The sequence below is a fragment of the Polypterus senegalus genome, chromosome 12, assembly GCF_016835505.1.
Source record: "Polypterus senegalus isolate Bchr_013 chromosome 12, ASM1683550v1, whole genome shotgun sequence".
In the NCBI taxonomy this organism is placed as follows: domain Eukaryota; kingdom Metazoa; phylum Chordata; class Cladistia; order Polypteriformes; family Polypteridae; genus Polypterus; species Polypterus senegalus.
Window position 1 is genome coordinate 143317451 of NC_053165.1, and position 20228 is coordinate 143337678.

Sequence of the window (20228 nt, forward strand, 5' to 3'; positions counted from 1 at the left end):
ATTGCTACAATAAATTATTTCATCGAAGGTCGCAGCAGCATCTTGTGTGAGACATGATCAATTACTGCGCCATCGTGTTCCCATGTTTAATAACAGGCTTTCATTCCAATCATCATGAAAATGATACCATGTATACATCTCAGTATTTTAATTATTCAGAGAGCTGTAATATCACGAATGTAATGGATTCTGTGTCCTGTCGGAGAAAGAGAAAGAACGGAAGCACATAGTGATTCACACACACAGAGCACATCGAAGATCAAATACAAAATAAAGCATTTAACATGTTACTCTAGTTACGATGGGATTTGAGAAACTAGTAAATTAAATGATTTTAAGATGAAGGTTATGATGTTCTACTTTAATGGCAAAATAAACTACGTGATTAAAGTGGAAATTTCGAGATTAAAGTTGACATTTCGTGGTTTTTTCCACTGTGTCCCTATTTTTTTTTTTTGTCTGTACCCTAATAAGCTCAGACTGTGGGCTACAACTCGCCTTTTCACTGTGACTTTGACATGTGACTTCTTTTATTTTGGCACTGTGCAACTTTGTGAACTTGAGCTTTCGAGTTTCTCCCACACATTATGTCACTTGATCAGCTTCCTTTTGTTGATTATATCATGATTTAAATCAACAAATAGTATGTTTTTCCTTTGTCTCCACTTGGTATTCACTGAAATTCTTATATTTTCCCCTAATAAAATATAATATTAAGTAAACTCTGAGCATGAGCAAGGTGGCCATGTCAATGGCAGGCCGAACAAGTCCTATGTATCTACATATCTATTTATTATATAGTGCCTTTCATATCTATCTATCTATCTATCTATCTATATATCTATCTATCTATCTATATATTATATAGTGTATCTATCTATCTATCTATCTATCATAGTGCCTTCTATCTATCTATCTATCTATCTATCTATCATATGCCTTCTATCTATCTATCTATCTATTATATATGCCTATCTATCTATCTATCTATCTATCTATCTATCTATCTATCTATCTATCTATCTATCTATCTATCTATCTATCTATCTGCTTCCTTCCTGTTTCATTGTCGCAGTGCATGTTGGGTGGTTGATCTGGCGCGAGTGCTGGTGGTGGGCTCTGAGTCTGGTGAGTGAAGTGTTTTGTTTAACTTTTTTTCCCCCTTTCCCATTTTCATTTTCTTGGTGAATTGTTTGAAAGTTTTTCCGTTTTCTTTTGTGTGAAGTGGCATCTGGCCACAGCAGCCATAATGGCTGCGAATTTAGAACGATTGAGCCGCCGCCATGGGATAAAACTTCTGTGTGATGTTTTTTTCCCCTTAGAAAGTGCGGTGTTGGCGGTAGGCAATGTGATCGGTTGCGAGAACATTAAGTCCGCCTCGCGAATGAACGGCGCAATCGTATTATTTTTAGTTCTGTCGATCTGGTGCAGACAATTGTAGAAAAGGGTGTAGTGATCGATGGCTCGTTCGTGCAGGTGTCTCCGTTGGCGGCGCCAGCACGTAAAGTAACGTTATCGAATGTCCCCCCATTTTTGAGGAATGAGACTATAGAAAAAGAATTAGTACGTCACGGTCGTTTAGTTTCAAAAATCCGCTATATTCCTTTGGGGTGCAAGTCGCCGGAGTTAAAACATGTAATGTCTTTTAGGAGACAAGTTTACATGGTGCTCAACAAAATGGATGAAAGTTTAAATGTTGCTATGAGGTTTAAGATTGATGGTTTCGATTATGTGATTTTTCTGAGTTCGGATGAAATGAAATGTTTTGGGTGTGGAAGTGAGGGGCATTTAGTTAAAAATTGTCCAGTGAAAGTGAACAGAGCAGTTGTTCGTGATAACCTGCATGTCACTAATGACGATTTACAAGATCGGCCTTTACAGCTTAATGGTAATGAAAACACAAAGACACCAGAGGAAGCGCGGCCCGAGGAGAGTGTAAATGTTTCTGAACCTTTAAATAAGGGAGATGAGTTGCTTGATGGGGAAATGCACAGACCAGCATCGATGGGGGACATCGGGAATGAAAATGCAGCAGAAGATTCTGCTACAGCACAGGGAAGTGTGTGGGGAGAGATTGAAATGGAGGAAGGCGATGATAACGCACCTGAGCCATACGATGGGTTTAAACGGCCTGCTAAAAAAAGACAAGCTGGGAGGAGGAAGGAACCGCGCGAAAACGCAGTAATGTTACGGCTTGTGCTGCTGAGGAAGGCGAGGTCCCGCTGCAGCCCCACCGGTTACGCAGGGCAGGTACGCGGCCCTAGCTGAGGCAGACAGTGAAAACGCGGCTGGGCTGAGTGAGGGAGACGAGGAGGCGGAGGGGGAAATGTCGGATAGTTCAACTGTGTCTGACCTACAAGAATGTAAAGGTAGAGGGGTTACAGTGCTCAAAGTATCAGAACATTTGTGACGGAAACTGAGGGCAGAAGGGGTGTAGATGTGACCGATTACTTTCCTGATGTGCAACTTTTTATCTCTTCAATACAAAGCCTAAGAAAAGAAAAGTCCTCTTCTGTCTTGTTCACTGATAAAGAGCTTCTCAGATTAAAGAATCTGTCAAGCAGACTGAAGAAACAGTTCAAACTAAATAAGCAGTAATGGAGAGGGCAACTGCACCATTTCCAAGATCCTGTATATTCTGGGATCTGTGGTTTATTTTGACTATTTTTATATTTTCATTTAACATGGCTTGCTTTAATGTAGGAAGCTTAAATATTAATGGTGGAAGAAATAATAATAAGAGGCTAGCTTTGTTTGAATTCATAAAGCAAAAAGACTTAAAAGTTACCTTTGTACAGGAAACCCATATAGACACGCAAATCAATGGGAGTGGAGTAGGGATTGGAAAGGGACATTTATTACAGTAACGGTACAAATATTAGTGCTGGAGTAGCCATTCTGTTTTCTAAGAATGTTCACGTAGTTCTTTGTGATGTTGAAGAAATAGTGAAGGGGAGGCTGCTCAAAGTGTGCGTCAAACTTCAAGGCAGTTCTTTTACTTTTATTAATGTATATGCCCCGAACGATGGGAATGAGAAAATCGCTTTTTTTAAGAAGTTGGAGGGTGTGCTGACACAATGTTGCACAAATGAAGTCCTCGTTCTAGGTGGGGATTTTAATTGCACCCTTGATACACAAAAAGATAGAAATAACGGGCTGGAGCCGCACACACGCTCAGCCCAGGAATTAGAGAGAGTTGTGAGCGAGATGGGACTGGAAGATGTGTGGCGAAATAAAAATGGGGGCACCAGACAATATACATGGGGGAGGATGAATGGGGGGATTATTTCAATGGCGAGGCTTGATCGTCTTTATTGTTTCAAGCACCATATTGGTTTATTTAAAAACGGTCACATTACCCCTGCAGGGTTCTCAGATCACAGTTTGGTGTCTTGTTCTGTGATCCTAACTGATTACAAGCCTCGTAGTGCCTACTGGCATTTTAATACGCTCTCCTTCAAGACCAAAGTTTTAAAGACTTATTTAAATTTTTTTGGGCAAGTTGGAGACTCATGAAGAAGGAGTTCACCAGTTTACAACAGTGGTGGGAGGTTGGGAAGACCCACATTCGTTTATTATGTCAGGAGTACACCAGAAATGTCACTAAGTCACTACAGGCTGACATGGCAATGTTAGAAACTGAAATCATTCAGATTCAGCAGCTTCTACAGCAGGGTCCAGATGTCAAATTGTTGGAAACTCTTGGGGTTAAAAAGAAGGGCCTTGCCCATTTATTGGAAACAAGGGCTCGGGGGCTCTAGTGAGGGCGATTCCAACAGATAACTGACATGGATGCACCAACCCAGTATTTTTTTGGACTTGAGAAAAAGAACTCTCAACATAAAGTCTTACATTGCATAAGACAGGATAACGGTGAGGAGACTCAGGACCCGGGTGAGATAAGGCGGGCGGTCCGGAGGTTTTATGAGACTCTTTTTGCAACAGAGGAAGGTGAGGCTGAGGAACAGCAGACCTTCTTGAAGGATTTACCTCACCTTCGTGATGCAGACTCCGAAGAGCTGGAGAAGGAGTTGTGCTTAGGAGAGCTCACTGATGCACTGAATGAATTGAATAATGGAAAAGTCCCAGGCATTGACGGCATTCCAGTGGAATTTTATAAAGACTTCTGGGATATTATTGGTCCTGATGTATTGGAGGTATTCCTCTACAGTATTAAAATGGGTGTGTTACCTCAGAGTTGCCGCAGGGCGTAATAACACTACTGCCAAAAAGGTGACCTACAAAATCTCAAAACTGGCGGCCTGTGTCCCTCCTTTGTGCTGATTACAAAATCCTGTCAAAGGCTCTAGCTAACAGATTGCGAACTGTTTTAGCTCAGGTGGTGCATCCTGATCAGAGCTATTGTGTCCCTCATAGAATGATTTTTAATAATATTTTCTTAATTCGAGATATTTTTGCAGTATCCAAACTCTTTAACTTTCCAATTGGTCTTATTTCTTTAGATCAAGAGAAGGCCTTTGACAGGGTCAGACATTCATTTTATGGGAGTCATGCAGGCTTTTGGGTTTGGGGACCGTTTTGTTAAATATATTCAGCTATTGTATAGTGACATTTCTGGTGTAGTTAAGGTCAATGGTGGTTTGTGCGAACCTTTTGATGTCAGAAGAGGAGTCAGGCAGGGGTGCCCTTTGTCTGGAATGCTCTACGTGTTGGCCTTAGAACCTTTTCTGGTTAAACTGAGAGGAGTGTTGACTGGTCTATCAATTCCATGTTGCACTGCGGAGCCTGTTAAGGTTTCAGCATACGCTGATGACATCATCATCGTCATTAAAAATCAGGAGGACGTTGACATTTTGCTTCAATGCCAGAGATCTTTTGAAATTGTTTCATCAGCTAAAATAAACTGGGGAAAGAGCAGTGCTATCTTACTGGGCAACTGGACTGGTTTAAAACCACCACAACTGGTTGGTGACCTGCAGTGGTCCTCTGAAGGATTGTTATATTTAGGAGTGTTTCTTGGGGATGAACACTTCATACGAAAGAACTGGGATGGAGTACTGCAGAAGGTGAAGGATCGGCTTGCTCGGTGGAGTGGATTCTACCTCAGTTATCCTACAGAGGCAGGATGCTCATCATTAACAACCTCATAGCCTCAGGACTGTGGCATAAATGCATTTGTTTAGAGCCTCCTGCACAGCTGCTTCAGAATATTCAGGAAGTTTTAATCAATTTTTTTTGGGATGGCCTGCATTGGCTTAGGAGAAGTGTCCTGTTTCAGCCACTGGATGAAGGTGGGCAAGGCATTATAGATGTGTTCGGGAGAGTTGCTGCATTTCGGCTACAGACTTTACAGAAATTGTTGTATCCTTCTGAGCATCAGCCGTGGATGGATTTGGCACAACGTTTTTTTGACCACATTGAAAACCTGAAATTTGGAAAAACTCTGCTGCTGTGCCAGGTGAATAAATTTGATATGTCGGACATACCGGACTTTTATAAGAGTCTTTTAGAGCCTGGCAGATGGTGACAATTAAAGGGGATGAGGACAGCCTGTCATTGTTCTGGGTTTTGGAAGAGCCCATTGTTAATAATGCGAAGTACAGTAGTTCAGTGGGACTGTCTCAAACTTTCATTAATCATCTTAAACATGGAGTGTGCACAAAACTAAAACATGTTATTGACTGTGAAAAGTTTTGTTGGAAGAACGCAAATGAAATTGCACACCAAATTGGAGTGCGGTCAGTGAGAGTGGTGCAGACCTTTTTAACACAAGTGAAGGCTTCACTGTCAGCTGAGAGATCGGCACTCCTGAGAGACATGTTCAATGAACGGACTCATCCACCTGAGGATCCTGATTTTCCTACACTTTTGGTATCTCCCGGGGGTGACTGGACAACGGCGGAGCAGAGCAAATTTCTTTCGTGGAGAGGCTGATGGACCTGCCTTTGCCAACGGCTACAGGGAAACAATTGTACTGGCTGTGCGTAAAAGTTAGACATCGAGACTCCCTGAGGACGATAACAGACACTCCATGGAGGAGAAAGATGGACTGCACAGAATTCTCAGAGCCAGCCTGGAGGTCGCTATACAAGCCACCATTGACCAGTAGGGTGGGTGATTTACAATGGAGGGTCTTACATGGGATCTTAGCTGTGAACTCCTTCTTGTCAATTATTATACCTGGGGTGTCTGACAGTTGTTGTTTCTGTGGGGAAAGAGAGACCGTGTTTCACTGTTTTATGTTTTGTCCAAGGCTTGAGCCTTTGTTTAATTTAATAGAGAGGCTTGTTGGGGGATTGGAAATGGTGTACACTAGGGTGGGCTTTCTGTTTGGTTTTAAAAAAACTAAAAGAAACACAGATAATGTGAATTTGGCAAACTTTATTATGGGGCAAAGTAAATTAGCTATTTGGAAAACGAGAAAGCACAAAATTGAAGGGAATGGTTTACAAGATCCGATTGTGTTTTTAAAATACTGTGCCTTAGTCGCATTTTGATTGATTTTAATTTTTACAAATCCACAAAGAATATGGAAAAGTTTAAAACAATATGGTGTGTGAATAGTGTACTGTGTGACTGTGATAATGAGGAACTGCGGTTTGTTTTTTAGGGGTTTTTTGTTGGTTCAATTGTGTTTTTTCAAAAAAAAAAAAAGAACATGTAAATATATTTATTATAATGTGTAAGTTGTATATTTGATGTTTTTGTCAATAGTTTGTTTTTAAAAATAAAAATATCTATCTATCTATCATATAGTGCCTTTTATATCTATTATATAGTGCCCTTCATATCTATCTATCTATCTATCTATCTATCTATCTATCTATCTATCTATCTATCTATCTATCTATCTATCTATCTATCTATCTATCTATCTATCATATAGTGCCTTTTATATCTATTATATAGTGCCCTTCATATCTATCTATCTGTCCAGCCATTCACATCTTTTCATGCGTAATCCAGTCCTGTGGTCCCCCAGCCAGGGCCTTTCTTAGCTGAATGACAAGGCTGTTATGGCCTGAAGAAGACATGGAGCTCTACTTTTACATCATCTATGGAGTTAACTTGGTGGACATCTCAACTGAGTTCTTCAAGATATGCAGGAGAAGTGATGAGCAATGGTACCTCAACATTCAGGGTCCTGATTGAAATCCCTAATCTGTGTGTGTGTGTATGGGGGGCGGCGGGGGAGTTTGCAAATCCTCCCAAAGTCAGTTTTTTACAAATACTTTACATTCTTAAAAATGTTCATTTATTGGACTAAATGCACTGGGAGCACAGGAGTGTAATGGGATGGACTGGCTGACCATTAACAGAAAATGCCTGCCCTCCACTCTGTGCTGTTGTGACAGACTCCAAAATCCTATGACTGTGTAATGGATATCGGTGGAGTCAGAAATGAGTGTGGACAGAATGTGTGTCCTTAATTCAGTTTAATATCTCATCATTCAAAAAAAAAAAAACAAACAAAAAAAACATTTTGGCCAGAAATCAGCTATTTTAATTAAAACAAACTTTATTTTGTTAGAGCGATGCCTCATTGCAGGACCCTGAGAGACTGGCTGGGTCTCCCTTTTTCCAAACAGGCTTCCCTGATGCTGAGCAGGGTCATTGGAGGGCTGAAGAAATTGACCCCAGAACAAGGCAGGAACAATCCATGGACAGGGTGACAGCCCACCCATCGCAAGGTGCAAACACCCACCCCAGGGTCAATTTAGCATCACCAGTCCAGCAGTCTGGACTGAGGGAGGAAACTGGAGCACCTGCAGATAACTCATGGGAACATTCAAAATTCACACTGGGAGTAGGCAGGAATTAAACCCAGGTCATCTTATTGTGATGCAGAAGTGCTGCCACTGTGCCACCCCATGTTATTTCAAAGTCACATATTTTTATATACGGCTCAATTGATGTATCTATTATTTATAAGCTACCTATGTCAATTCAGGGGCGTGTGGTAATAATAATATTTTTTTGCATTTATATAGCACTTTTCTCACTACTTAAAATACTTTACATAGAGAGCAGGGAGCCACTTCAACCACTGCCAATGTGCAGCACCCACCTGGATGACATGATGGCAGCCATTTTTGTACCAGTTTGCTCACCATATCTCAGCTAATAGCTAGTGAAGCAATGAGAGAAATACGTCAATAAGGGACAGGGGATGATTAGGGGGACAGAATGACCAACATGTGGTGGTTAATTTAGCCTGGACTTTGGGACATGCTCAATACTTTACAGAGGAGGCCCAGGGATGATTTATGGCCACAGAGAGGCAGAACCTTGGTTTTAACACCCCATCGCCATTTTTACAGCACAGCACTGGGGCACTGGTATCCCACACAGACCACAGGGTAAGCGGCCCCCTGTTGGCCTTACCAACATCTCTTCCAGGAGCAACCCAAGCTTTTTCCTAGATGGCCTCCCATCCATGTACTGGTCAGGCCCAAACACGCTTAGCTGCAGGTAGGCTTCCCGTTCTGAAGTGCAGGTGGCATGGCTGCTGCTCTAAAAGCAGAGGGTATTCACATCAAGCAGCTGGACGCAGCAAACTGCATTAAAAACAAACAAACAAACAAACAAACAAAAAAACTGCATCCTCCTGTCTGAAAGTCGCCCAAAAGTACAAATAAAATCAAATTACTTTCAATAGATATCGACACTCATATACTTGACCGAAGGCAGTGCCATGTCATACCCGGCCGTCAGAACACGTTTTGCGTGTCCCCGGAGTCGCCTCGCAGTGTCTGAATGTCATAGCTGTCCGTCGATCCAGCGATGGCGATGGCGTCCATCCATTTGTTCATCTCCGTTAACCCCATTCCTGTGCGTACGCCGGTGGCCCAATATTAGGGGGGTTTGTTTGGGGAGCAGATGTCACAGGGAACTAGAGCGAAGTAGGTTGGCATCGATACAGATGTTGCTGCTCGTGTCTGTATAAGCAGGTAGGAAAATGAATGAATGGAGGAATTAAATATGAACAGTTAGCAGAGAACTGTCATAATTAATTATTAAGAGTGAGCGGAGAAATGTCTCAGCTGGATTTTCCTTTAATCGTTCAGTTACAGACTTTTAAATGAATACATCGGTTTACAGTTAAATGTCAGTAAGGGTATTACAGACTTATTTAAAGCTGCGCTGATTTAGTTGTGTGTTTTTTTCGAGTAAGCAGAGCAGTTTCAACAGTAAAAGTTGAAAAGCATACGTTTACAGCTACGCTCTAGGAATGCACGCAAGTGCATTACCGTTGCAACCACGAGATGGCGCAGCTGAGCTGCATAATGCTGCAGGTCATTTTCCAGACACACGAGCCTTCCCGTTGTACGCGCCGATACGTATATATTATGTTTTGATGTGTATTGGAATATATTATCTGTTTTTGTCTGCAAAAAGCCATCACATTAGCCAACACATTTAATCATAATACTAAGAAAATAGTTTTGATTTTTTTTACATTTTAAACGATTTTAACACGTGTTTATTTGTGTAACGATGTGCAAATAATAAAACGACTTCAGTACTATAACAATAATTAAATGAAATAATTAAATGATATGAAAGACGAGTAAATGCAGGCCGTTTCCCAGGGCATATTATGAGTTCTATAAGATGTAGAAGGATCGATTGTGAACAGATACAATGATGAATAAAGAACTGAGGTGACTTAAAAATTCAAAGTTACAAAGGAGATTTCGTTAAATCGAGAGGAGCACATTTTAGGAAATCGCTGAACTCATACACCAGGAACAAAGCAAGCATCTCAAGTGTGACAAAAAGTAGTTTCTTGTCATCTTGTATACTTTTCCTTTTGTGAACTGCAATTCTACAATATTCTGTTGAAGTTTTAATTTATTAAACCGTTTGTAGTTTAAAATATGAATTTACCATGTTTTAGAGTTGTTGATAAAATGTTACATTTTCAACGCAAGCTTTTTTTTAAACGCACTTCTCTAAGAAGTTCGACTTCCAATTGTTACATACCTGATTAATAAATAACTTAAATAAATAATAAAGCTGTTTTATCACTAAAAATAAAAATTGTTGATAGCAGAATTCGAACAAACTGAGTTTATTACAGCAGGCTGAATCATTTCCTAGAATGTTTTGTCAGACACATGACGACCAAATTAATTTTCTTTCAATAATCGGAGCATTTAAACAAACACACTTATCTTCTGAAACGCGTTGGACAAAAACAAGCAATTGTGGGTGACGACAAGAAATACTTTTACATAAAATGATCAAAGCGGATATATTTCCGTATATTGTAATTTTTCAAACAGCTGTACCCCGATATATTCACATATAAATCGGTGTATTCATTTGTTTTCTTGGGAGGCCAAATTCACAAATTGTGAGACAAGCAGTTTAAAACTGAAGGACAAAGCACGGCCAAGACAATGAGCCGAGCCGCACTGAATTTTTACTGTATCAGCAGCGCAGAATAAATATGGACATTAATATAGGAAATGAAACAAATTCGTGACATTAATCGCCAATTTATATAAAGAACACCACGCCGCCTGGATACGGAATGAAGTGCTAATTCCTTCGATAAAACCGTTTTGTGAAGATTTGGGTCTGTGTTATGGCGAGTCGTGGATGACTCTTTCTTTATATACATTTAAATCACGCAGACCATAAGACATATCTTCTTTACAATAACGTTTTTTTTTTTTTTTTATATTCTGCAATGAAAGTAAACCAAAGGAAGATGCAAGCATATCACTCAGCAATGAACAACTCATCAACTATATTCTTATTTACGACGAACACAATTAGCTTTAAAGATAGACTTTTGATGACTCCTTTGTTTCCGCCAAATTTGCCCCCCATTTTGAGAGAGTGTGGGAGGTGCAGGTTGGCGCACCCGCTTGTCCATCCTTCACTCCTGCGCTGCGTCCAGCGCTGCTCGGGTTGGCTCCGGATCCTCCCTACTCTGACTGCATCATGCGGACAGGAAACACTGCTGGCTGGATAGAAGAATGGATTGAGGTGCCGTCTTTTTATCTTCCGAAAGACTTGGTACTTTCTTCCAAATTACATTAGACGATGCCAAATATAAAAACGAGCCCAGTGTACTCCACCCATAACGTGTAAGGTTTTTCGAAATTGGGTTTAAAGTGTAGAAGAGCTAAGTCGGCTCAACTGTTTTGGAACAAGTTACTCCTTTGTAGACTTTAAATGTTGTTGCGTCAGTTATACCTTTCAAAATTCGCTTTTTTTTCCACAGAACATTATTCCCTAAACTGTTCACAGTTCCGTAAATCTACTTTCGCAGAAAAAAGCAACGCTTCAGCTTATTTTTATCGCCTGCCTTTGAATGCACTTCGGTTTAAAAATGAAACGAATGGGCATTCATAAAATGGCGATTACTGGAAAAAAGAAAAAAGAAACATCGGGGCAGGGCATCACTGCAATAAAAATTTCATAAGGCGCGCGGGGCTCTGTGTCTTTAACGCTGAAAAAAAAAGAAAACAGGCTGGAAATGGGTGAGGTTGCGCGCTCCCGGCACCACCTTCCTTTCAGCAGCCAAGCGGGTGCGCGCAACCAATGCAAAGCGAACTGAACAGAAAAAGAAGAGCAGCTTCGGGTCTACGCGCTTCGCATAGCAAGGAAAATGAGCCTGGCAAAGGAAATACTCGTCCTGAAAAAGTTTCAAATGGGAATGGATAAACTAGATGAAAAAGACATCCGTTAATTTGCTATCTTATTTGCCCTGAAGGATTTATAGTTGCCCGGTCCATCGAGATTTTTAAGAATCTGTACCATTTGGATGAAGGTAAGCTTGACATGTAAACCTGTTTCATAGTTATTTGATGTTAAGGTCTAAATATTGAGATTTAAATTGGACACGTTAAATGAATTTGTAATGAATGAGAAACATGATTACACGTTAGACTACAGGAAAATGAAGTCACGTTTAATTATACTGATGTTTTATAAACCATGCAGGTTTCTTCAGGAAACACTTATTAAACGTAAACTAGATTAGTAAATAAGTGTTCGTTCTGTGCGCTACATTTATAGTCGTATATATTCTACAATTCATTTGAAATATACGGTTATCTATATAGAGCGAAAAGGACATGGCGAAAATTCAAGGCACTGCCGCACTGTCCTGAAAAAAAGGACATCTAAACTTTCAGAATCGATTTTTTTTATTTCTAGCATGACGGACATTTACATTTTCTATAAAGTGCCAGGGAGTGCCGATCCAGTGGAGTCAGATTAATTCTTATACGAGCTCGAGAACTCAACAAGTCATAGGGTGCATTTCAATAAGGATGATGATTTTCCTTTCTGAGGCGGTACCAATGCGATGTACCGATTTAAAACGAGTAGAACCTCTCGCTCTTTGTGTTCAGATGTGAAGCCCAACATAAAATATTACTCATTTATTTTAGAGAGGTGTTTTTCACAATGAGGAAGAATTGGTTTTCAAGTGGACGTTTCCTGTTACTGTGCCGGGCTAACGGACTTCATTACAGTGTTAATTATATGTCAGACTGCAGGTGGCGGTTGGACCCGCTTCATAATCTATGCATGTGCTTTGTTTACAGGCACCGGGCATGATGGCATACATGCGCTGCTTAGTCCTGTGGACGTTTTTCATGAGAGCAGTCCAGAGCTGCCCCGAGCCTTGTATTTGCACCGACAAATACGCGCATCAATTTACGGACTGCGCCTACAAAGATCTGCAAGTCGTGCCCGAAGGACTGCCATCCAACGTGACCACACTTAGCTTAACCGCGAACAAAATCAAGTCCTTACTAAAAAACTCTTTCGTAAATGTCACCCAAGTCACCTCTCTATGGCTAGCCCACAACGAAATCGTGACCATCGAGAAGGGCACTTTGGCAGTACTCGTCCAGTTGCGGAATCTGGATCTCAGCTATAACCAGATCGCCCATTTCCCTTGGGAAGACCTCTACAATCTCACAGCTTTACAGCTCCTAAAAATGAACAACAACCACATGGTTAACCTTCCGAAAGATGCCTTTTCTACTCTCAAAGACTTGCGATCCCTGAGAATTAACAACAACAGGTTTACCTCCATACTACAGGGCACCTTCGACTCCTTGAGCTCAATGTCACATCTCCAAATCTATAACAACCCGTTCAGCTGTACCTGCACGCTCTACTGGCTGAAGGACTGGATTGAAGGTGCGCTTATCTCCATCCCCGAGCAGGAATATATCGTATGTGAGTCTCCGGAAGATTTCAAAGGGATCCAAATTTCAAAACTGCCAAAGCTCCAATGCGTACCCCCGAGCGTGTCGATCTCTACTCAGCCCAGTCTTGATAGCACCGTGCTCGTGGAAGGCATGACCCTAACGTTTCACTGCAACACCAGCGGGAGTCCCAAACCAGAGGTGAAGTGGAACATCAGGACCGGTGGCCAAAACATCCAGTTTAATCTGCCACTAGGCCACACGGAAAATCACGATCTACCCTTGGAGGACTCCCAAAACACGGCCACCCGCTTCTTGGTGTTTAAAAACGGAACGCTGATCGTCCCGCATATCAGTAAACGGGATAACGGCAGTTACGTGTGCTCTGCCAAAAACGATCAAGGGAGCAAAGAGAACACAGTTAAGGTGGCGGTGGCGGGCATCGGCAAAGGTGCGGTTAACACGATGCAAGAGCGTATCTTTGACAAGAACGCCATATCTGAAGGGAAATCCGGCGTGAATGTTTTCAAAAACCACGCGATTAGCCTTCCGGACTCGGGAATCACGATCACTGACCCCACGAAGGCTACTTACTCCGTGGCAACGGAGCGAGGGGGTGCAGCGGTCGCCTCCGGGGCTCCCGTAATCATGCAGAAGTGCGGCATCAGGGACAGAACTGAGTACATCTCCAATCACGCATTCAACCAAAGTACCGAGGATCAGAAACGGCACACTTTTGACTTCGGTGTCATTGCCTTGGAAGTCTCTGAAACGGAGGCCAAAGTTCAGCTGACCGCTTTACAGACATCCGTGGAAAAGCCACACTTGGAAATGCTTTACTTGTGCGTAGACGCGGGGAACGGCCACTCTTTGGTCCAGTGGTCCAAGATCGAGGCAGGGGTTAATGCCTATCAATTCCAAGGCCTGCATCCGGGTACCAACTACACCCTGTGCCTCACTTACACGGGAGAAGACTGTCAGGTGCAGGTTGTTTTCACCACGAGAAGGAAAGTCCCTTCCTTGTTGATCATCGTGGTGGTAAGCACGTTTTTGCTGGCCATTGCTACGGTTCCATTGCTGGGGGCCACCTGCTGCCACCTGCTTTACAAATACCAAGGCAAGACCTATAAGTTGATCATGAAAACACAAAATCCCGATCAAATGGAGAAGCACATGGTCGCCGATTTTGACCCCAGGGCGTCTTATGCGGATTCGGAAAAGAATTACAATGCGAGTGAGATGGGAGAGACGGCGGGGGACGGGGAAGAGGTGGAGGGAGAAATCGAGGCGGACGAGAGCATTGTAAACGAATCTATTCCCGGCTCTCAATCCAAAACCAATCAGGAGGAATTCGAAGTGGGGTCCGAGTACAGTGATCGCTTACCGCTGGGGGCCGAGGCCGTGAATATCTCTCCAGAGATTAATGGCAACTACAAACAATCAGGTCGCTGACGGCCAGAAGCAAAATATTGTTAAAACAGGAGTACTTCAAAGATAGTGTTTAATATGAGCCCTGATAAAAAGAAGGCGCACTCTTAGGTGCTTCTGTTTCTTTCTTTTTTGTTTAGTTTTTCATATAAGCACTAAATCCCAGCCGAGGTGTCAGAGCAAGCCCCTAGAAAGTAGCCTTGGCATTGTAAGGGTATCACTTATTAGCCAAGCCCTCTTGTATTTTTAAGTGCCAGGTGACTGGGCTTTAATAACTCAATCCGAATGTAAAATGAAATCATTATATTGGGTCAACGAAAACTAAATAAGCAACGTAAAATGAATTCCAGCTCAGCAGAGCCGTCTTCTCTCTTTACTCAGGGCTCTCGACAACGTAACCTCATCGTGGTTTTTCACTGGCATTTGCTTCAGACAGTCGAGGTGCTGGACAGCGACATTCGTGACTGCGTGTATGTATATTGACTGTTTTCATATTCTGTGAAGTAGACATGCAGTTTAACATTTGAAAAGTGCTGGAAGAATCCCTGGCCCTTCAAAAAAAAAAACCAATAAAAAAGTAAGCAGTGATCCATGTACCGTTAGAGCTTTGGGGCACAGCCGTGCTCAGTTCTAGTGCCCTCTCCTCTCTGCAGCCGTGTCTCCGTGTCTCCTTTTTAGAACCTGCTGTCTGTTTGGCATGTCACACATCCGTATTTGAACGTGTTTTCGATAGTAGAGCATAGGACTTGTTAGATATTCTTCATGTTAATGTATCGTGTAAGCCGCTTAACTCAAAAAGAATGCAGATCTGAAGAGATTTACAGAAAATGTCAGTTTCATCGGGAAGTTATAGCCTATACTTTGTGTGATTCAAACTGATAACAAGTGCATTTCTAGTGACTGTTCAAAAATGTTTTCACATCTAATAGCCTTTGGCGTTTTTGATATGATTTTATGTAAGTGTATTAAATAAAATAATGAGAATGAGAAATTGACACATTTTCTTTATTGACCAAAGAGAACGCAACGAAACGCCGAGCCTCATGATCTTATTAAACAAATCGTTTATAAAATAACAGTCGGAACACAAACATAAACTTGTAGCTCATTCATATTATTTTTGAACTAACTCGTGGCAGGCGTTTCACTTTAAGAGAATGAAAACAGCCACTTTATTCAATTAATGTGATGTTAATGTGTGGAAGGGCTTACTTATGGGGAAAAATATACCAGTGTTCATTTTTTGTCCATATGAAAGAAAGTTTCATCAGACCAATATCAGGTGGATACGTGAGTATCAAAGTAGTAAGCGGCAGACAGAAAGAAACGCAAAAGCATAACAGCGCATTCTAGTAAAGCGGGCTCGGCGATGCCATCTGTGCGAGAGAAATATAAAATAAATAAGACACCTACGCACCATCCTCGCTTGTCTGCGTCTTAATTATCAGCTTGTTAGCATTTCCTGTACAATTGTTCGCTTTTATTTAAATTGCAAGATGGTGTTAAAAAGAAACGCCATTGCGACATCATTTAAGAAATGTAAATACACGAATGAAAGCTACAAACAGGCTCCTGGTGGCTGGAGCGCTGCAGCCACGCGCATCTGCCGACATGGGTTCAAGTCCCATGGAGCCCTGGTGTCGTCTGTGTGGAGTCTGCGCGTTCTGCCTAAAAATAAAAGTGCCGGACTTGTTCTTCAGAGTGATGGCATATACGGGAACCTATTTAGGTTCCAAAAAGACTCATCCACAGAAAAAGCTTTAGAACGAACCCTTGTATTTATTTAGAACATTTCACAGGCTCCATACAGTAAAAACATGTTTGTGAAATACCACGCACTAAAGATTTCAGTGCGTTTGTCAAAGCACAAAGAATCCACTTCATAAGCAAAGAACCCTTTCCTGAATGAATGGATCTTTGACAAGCAATAGTTCTACGAGGAAACACACAACCAAGGATTTGCCATTTTTAAGAGTGTACACTGTTAAAATAGTTGTTCTGTAATGGCACTTTACAGTTTTTTTTATAGATCAACTTCATTCTGGAAAGATTCTTTGTATATGAAATCATTCTTTAAGGCTTTAAAAAAGTTCCTAATATATAGGCAAAGTAAAAATCTTTAATGTATAGTAGGCTACCTAACAGGATACAAAACATCAAGAAAACCTGAACTTAGCCCGAGTGATTGCATACAGCAAGAATCCTCTTAAAACCAGAAACTCATCCATTATTATCTACTTGTAGTTATTTATGGAGTGTGTTAGGAATGTAAATTCTGGATTCTTCCAGTGGATGGTTCTTTTTCGCCATCATTCTGAAGAAATTCACTATCACACTTTTATTTTCAAGAGTCGTCTCTCTCTCTCCATGTACTCCAGATGCCTTCGACATCCAACATATGTACCGGTTCACTGGTGCCTCTGCATGAGGCTTTTTCCGGTCTAACGTCCCGTCCAGGCCTGGTCCATATAGGCTGAGCCCGCGATGTTGCCTGCATTGTGTCCCGCTTTCCGCGGCTCAATAACAGGTTTGAATCCTTTATACATGAGCATCATGGATTTCCATCCAGTCGACTCTTTGAGATCCCGTACCTTTTTATATTGCACTGCTTTCCAAGGTAAACCGCGCCTAAAAGCACCGATTGTAGGCCTGAGTGCTCTGCATTAATAAACGCGATTTGTTGCATCTGTACAGAATTAGCATGCGGACGTAAAATCAAATTTTCATTCTTATTATTAACTACCAATGTAACAAGCTTTAATTCTGTAAGCTACATCGAGGCATGACAAATTGAGTTTCTTTGTGCAACGAATAATCGAGGATGAAGAAATATGGAATGTATCTATGAACCATTCAGTATGTCTCTATTATTTTATAAGATGCAAAAATATACATTTTCTTTTGTCTGACCTTTCCCAAAATATAACAAGGTAGACAAATACAGCCTACTCGAGTAAACATATGCGCCTATCGGAATGTCGAATTGTTATTCTCGGTTTCTGCTCCAGTCTCTCCTTAAATGTGACCGTAAGTGGCCTCCTAGAAGGACATCCCTGGTTTTTCAGACGCACCAGCCACGCTATTCAGTGTTCTACGGGGGATCCGGGCGCTTGGTGTTGTCCGCATTTAAGTGATTTTTGTCCCAACAGCGTAACAAGTGCAGTCGCCTTAATAGTTCGCAGCTTTCGGTGTTATTCCAGGGATATCATAAATTCAATATTTTTACAGTTAAAATGATTGTTTTCATTTGGACGAATTAATATAATTTTATTGACTCTGAATTAGTTATTCTCATCAGAACTATAGAAGCAAACCCAGTTGGACGGGAGGCCGTGGCCTCTCGTTCACTTAAACACCACGCGTTATTCTAGTGTAACCACATATCTACTTGCACGTCCTCCTTGGTTTGTGGGAGGAAAATATAATAAAGGTAATTATAAATAGAAATGTACAGTGAATTGTATAAGCGAAGAATTTAAATAATTGGAACAAATTTACATGTTCATTTGCATAGCGCACATCACACTCTCTGCGAAGTGCAAAATGATAATTGTGTTAACACTGTACTGAATAAGCTGTCATCTTCATCAAATTACCGCGATCTGCGCCTCCTGGGCCAATTGCAACGTCCCCCATCCCCAAATAATGTAAGCAATTTTACTATCATTTTACAGACACAGAGTAGGAGCAATGGTTTCAGGATTTGGGAACGGATTAGTGCGGATGGAACTTTCACATATTTCCTTATTGGTTTGGATTTCTCGTAATGAATATTTAATGATGCTCGCCTATCTCACGATTATCATGGCGAGACCTCACTAAGATGCTTCACAATTCAACCCCAGTATTTTCAGACAGCCTTCCTCCAGGCTTTTCTTACTGTGTAGCTGGCCGGTACTGTGCACCCCTCAGCTTTAGCTGTTCGTATATTGTTGAAAATAGCTAACTAATCAATAGCATTTATATAGCGTCTTTCCCGCTCCTCACGCGCGTTATATAGACAGAGGGGGAACCTCCTCAAACACCACCAATGTGTACCACCCACCTGAATGGTGCGACCGCAACCCCACTGTGCTAGTACACTCACCACGCGCCAGATATTAGGTGGTGATTGGGTGAGAGAAATAGCCAATCAGAGACAGGGGTGGTTAGGGAGCAAGAATGGACGAGGCCGTGAATGGCAGTTTAGCCAGGACATCGGTTTCATGTCTCATCTGAAGGACGGTGACACATTTATAACACGGTGTCCCCGTCACTGCACTGGGGATCCACACACAGACCACAGGTTAAGCGCCTCCTGCTGGCCTCACCAGCACCCATTTCTGTACCAACCCTTCATTTTTGTAGAAGGTCTCGGACTCGAGCACTGACCGGGCCCATACATACTTCTCTTTAGGTGGATGACGTATTCTGAAGCGCAGGTGGTGTCCAATGCTGACCATGGCGCTTTACTGGGTTGTGCGGTTTATCGCAGAACCATTGATTAATAAAGAACCGTTTTCATTCTGAGAAAGCTTTTAATCTCATGAAATCGGCTCTTTGAGCTTTGAAAAGCTTCCTAATAAGTGGACAAAACAGCAATCATTTAAGGTATTGGAGGCTACAAGCAGAATGCGATAGATCAAGAAAATCTGAACTCAGCCCGTTATTGTATGCAACAAGATTCCTTTGAAAATCCGGAATTTCTTGGTATTTCACAAATCTGTAATCATCTATTCATGGCTATTCGTGGAATCTGTTACGGATTTAAACAAAAGGTGCTTTCTGGTTCCTTCAGGATGATTGTTCTTTTCCGAATCAAAAATGTTTCCCCTATGGCACCGCTCTGAAAAAAACACGCTTTTGCACCATTATTTTTAAAAGTGTACCGGCAATGCGTCCTGGCAGTGTGTAATTGAAACGCACCGATTCACGCATATTCTATCAGTCCCGAGGACCTCCATCCCCCGGTCGCGTCGCTCGAAACTCCAGGGGCGACCCCCTACTCTCCGATCGACTATCCTTGTATCGCTCAAAGCGCCCTCTCATCGTGTACCAAACTCCACGCTCTGCAGAAAGACGTCTGTTTTAAGCATTGGGTACCAGCGCTCGCTCATGTACTGTAGATCCACTTCAGGCACCGCTGTATACGCAATGAAGCTCATCTCCACCTCCTAAACCTCCACTACGTGCCTCGAGGAAGTAATCAGAATATCCGACCCCTTATCACTTTGAAATGAACCTTATAATTAATCCGTTGTACCGAAGCGTTGTGTCGGGGATGACAAATACACTCTCACAAGGGTTTAGAAAACATGGCAGCGCTACAATGGGAAAAATCAATTATCAGAAAAAAAACAATACTATTACTTTTATAGACATTGTGTACCACTTTGCCAAATCCACCGCCCTAGAAAAACAGACAAGCGAAAAAAGCGCTAGAACTCAGAACATTTGAGAAATTCAGGTCAGTGGTCGACCAGATGTAAGGTCTTTGCCAGAATTATCAACTTTCATACCTTTGTGGAGAAAAAGTACACCATTTTTTTCAGAAGTAACAGCCACTCAATACAACACTTGAAGCATCACGGGCAGAGTGGAGGGTAGAATTCTTTTCGCCCGAATTCACACAAGCCCACGCCCACGCGAAGCCCCGCCCACAAATGCTTGTCAATAGCT

At 41.8% G+C, this 20228-nt stretch overlaps 1 protein-coding gene across 1 annotated transcript; it reads left to right on the forward strand.

The window, feature by feature from the left end:
* The first annotated feature begins 11508 nt into the window (after window positions 1-11508).
* islr2 (immunoglobulin superfamily containing leucine-rich repeat 2) lies at window positions 11509-15136 on the forward strand. The gene is made up of 2 exons (XM_039773695.1): window positions 11509-11749; window positions 12531-15136. The coding sequence occupies exons 1-2, from the start codon at window positions 11744-11746 to the stop codon at window positions 14592-14594; spliced, it is 2070 nt and encodes a 689-aa protein (XP_039629629.1). The 5' UTR covers window positions 11509-11743; the 3' UTR covers window positions 14595-15136.
* Window positions 15137-20228: the final 5092 nt, after the last annotated feature.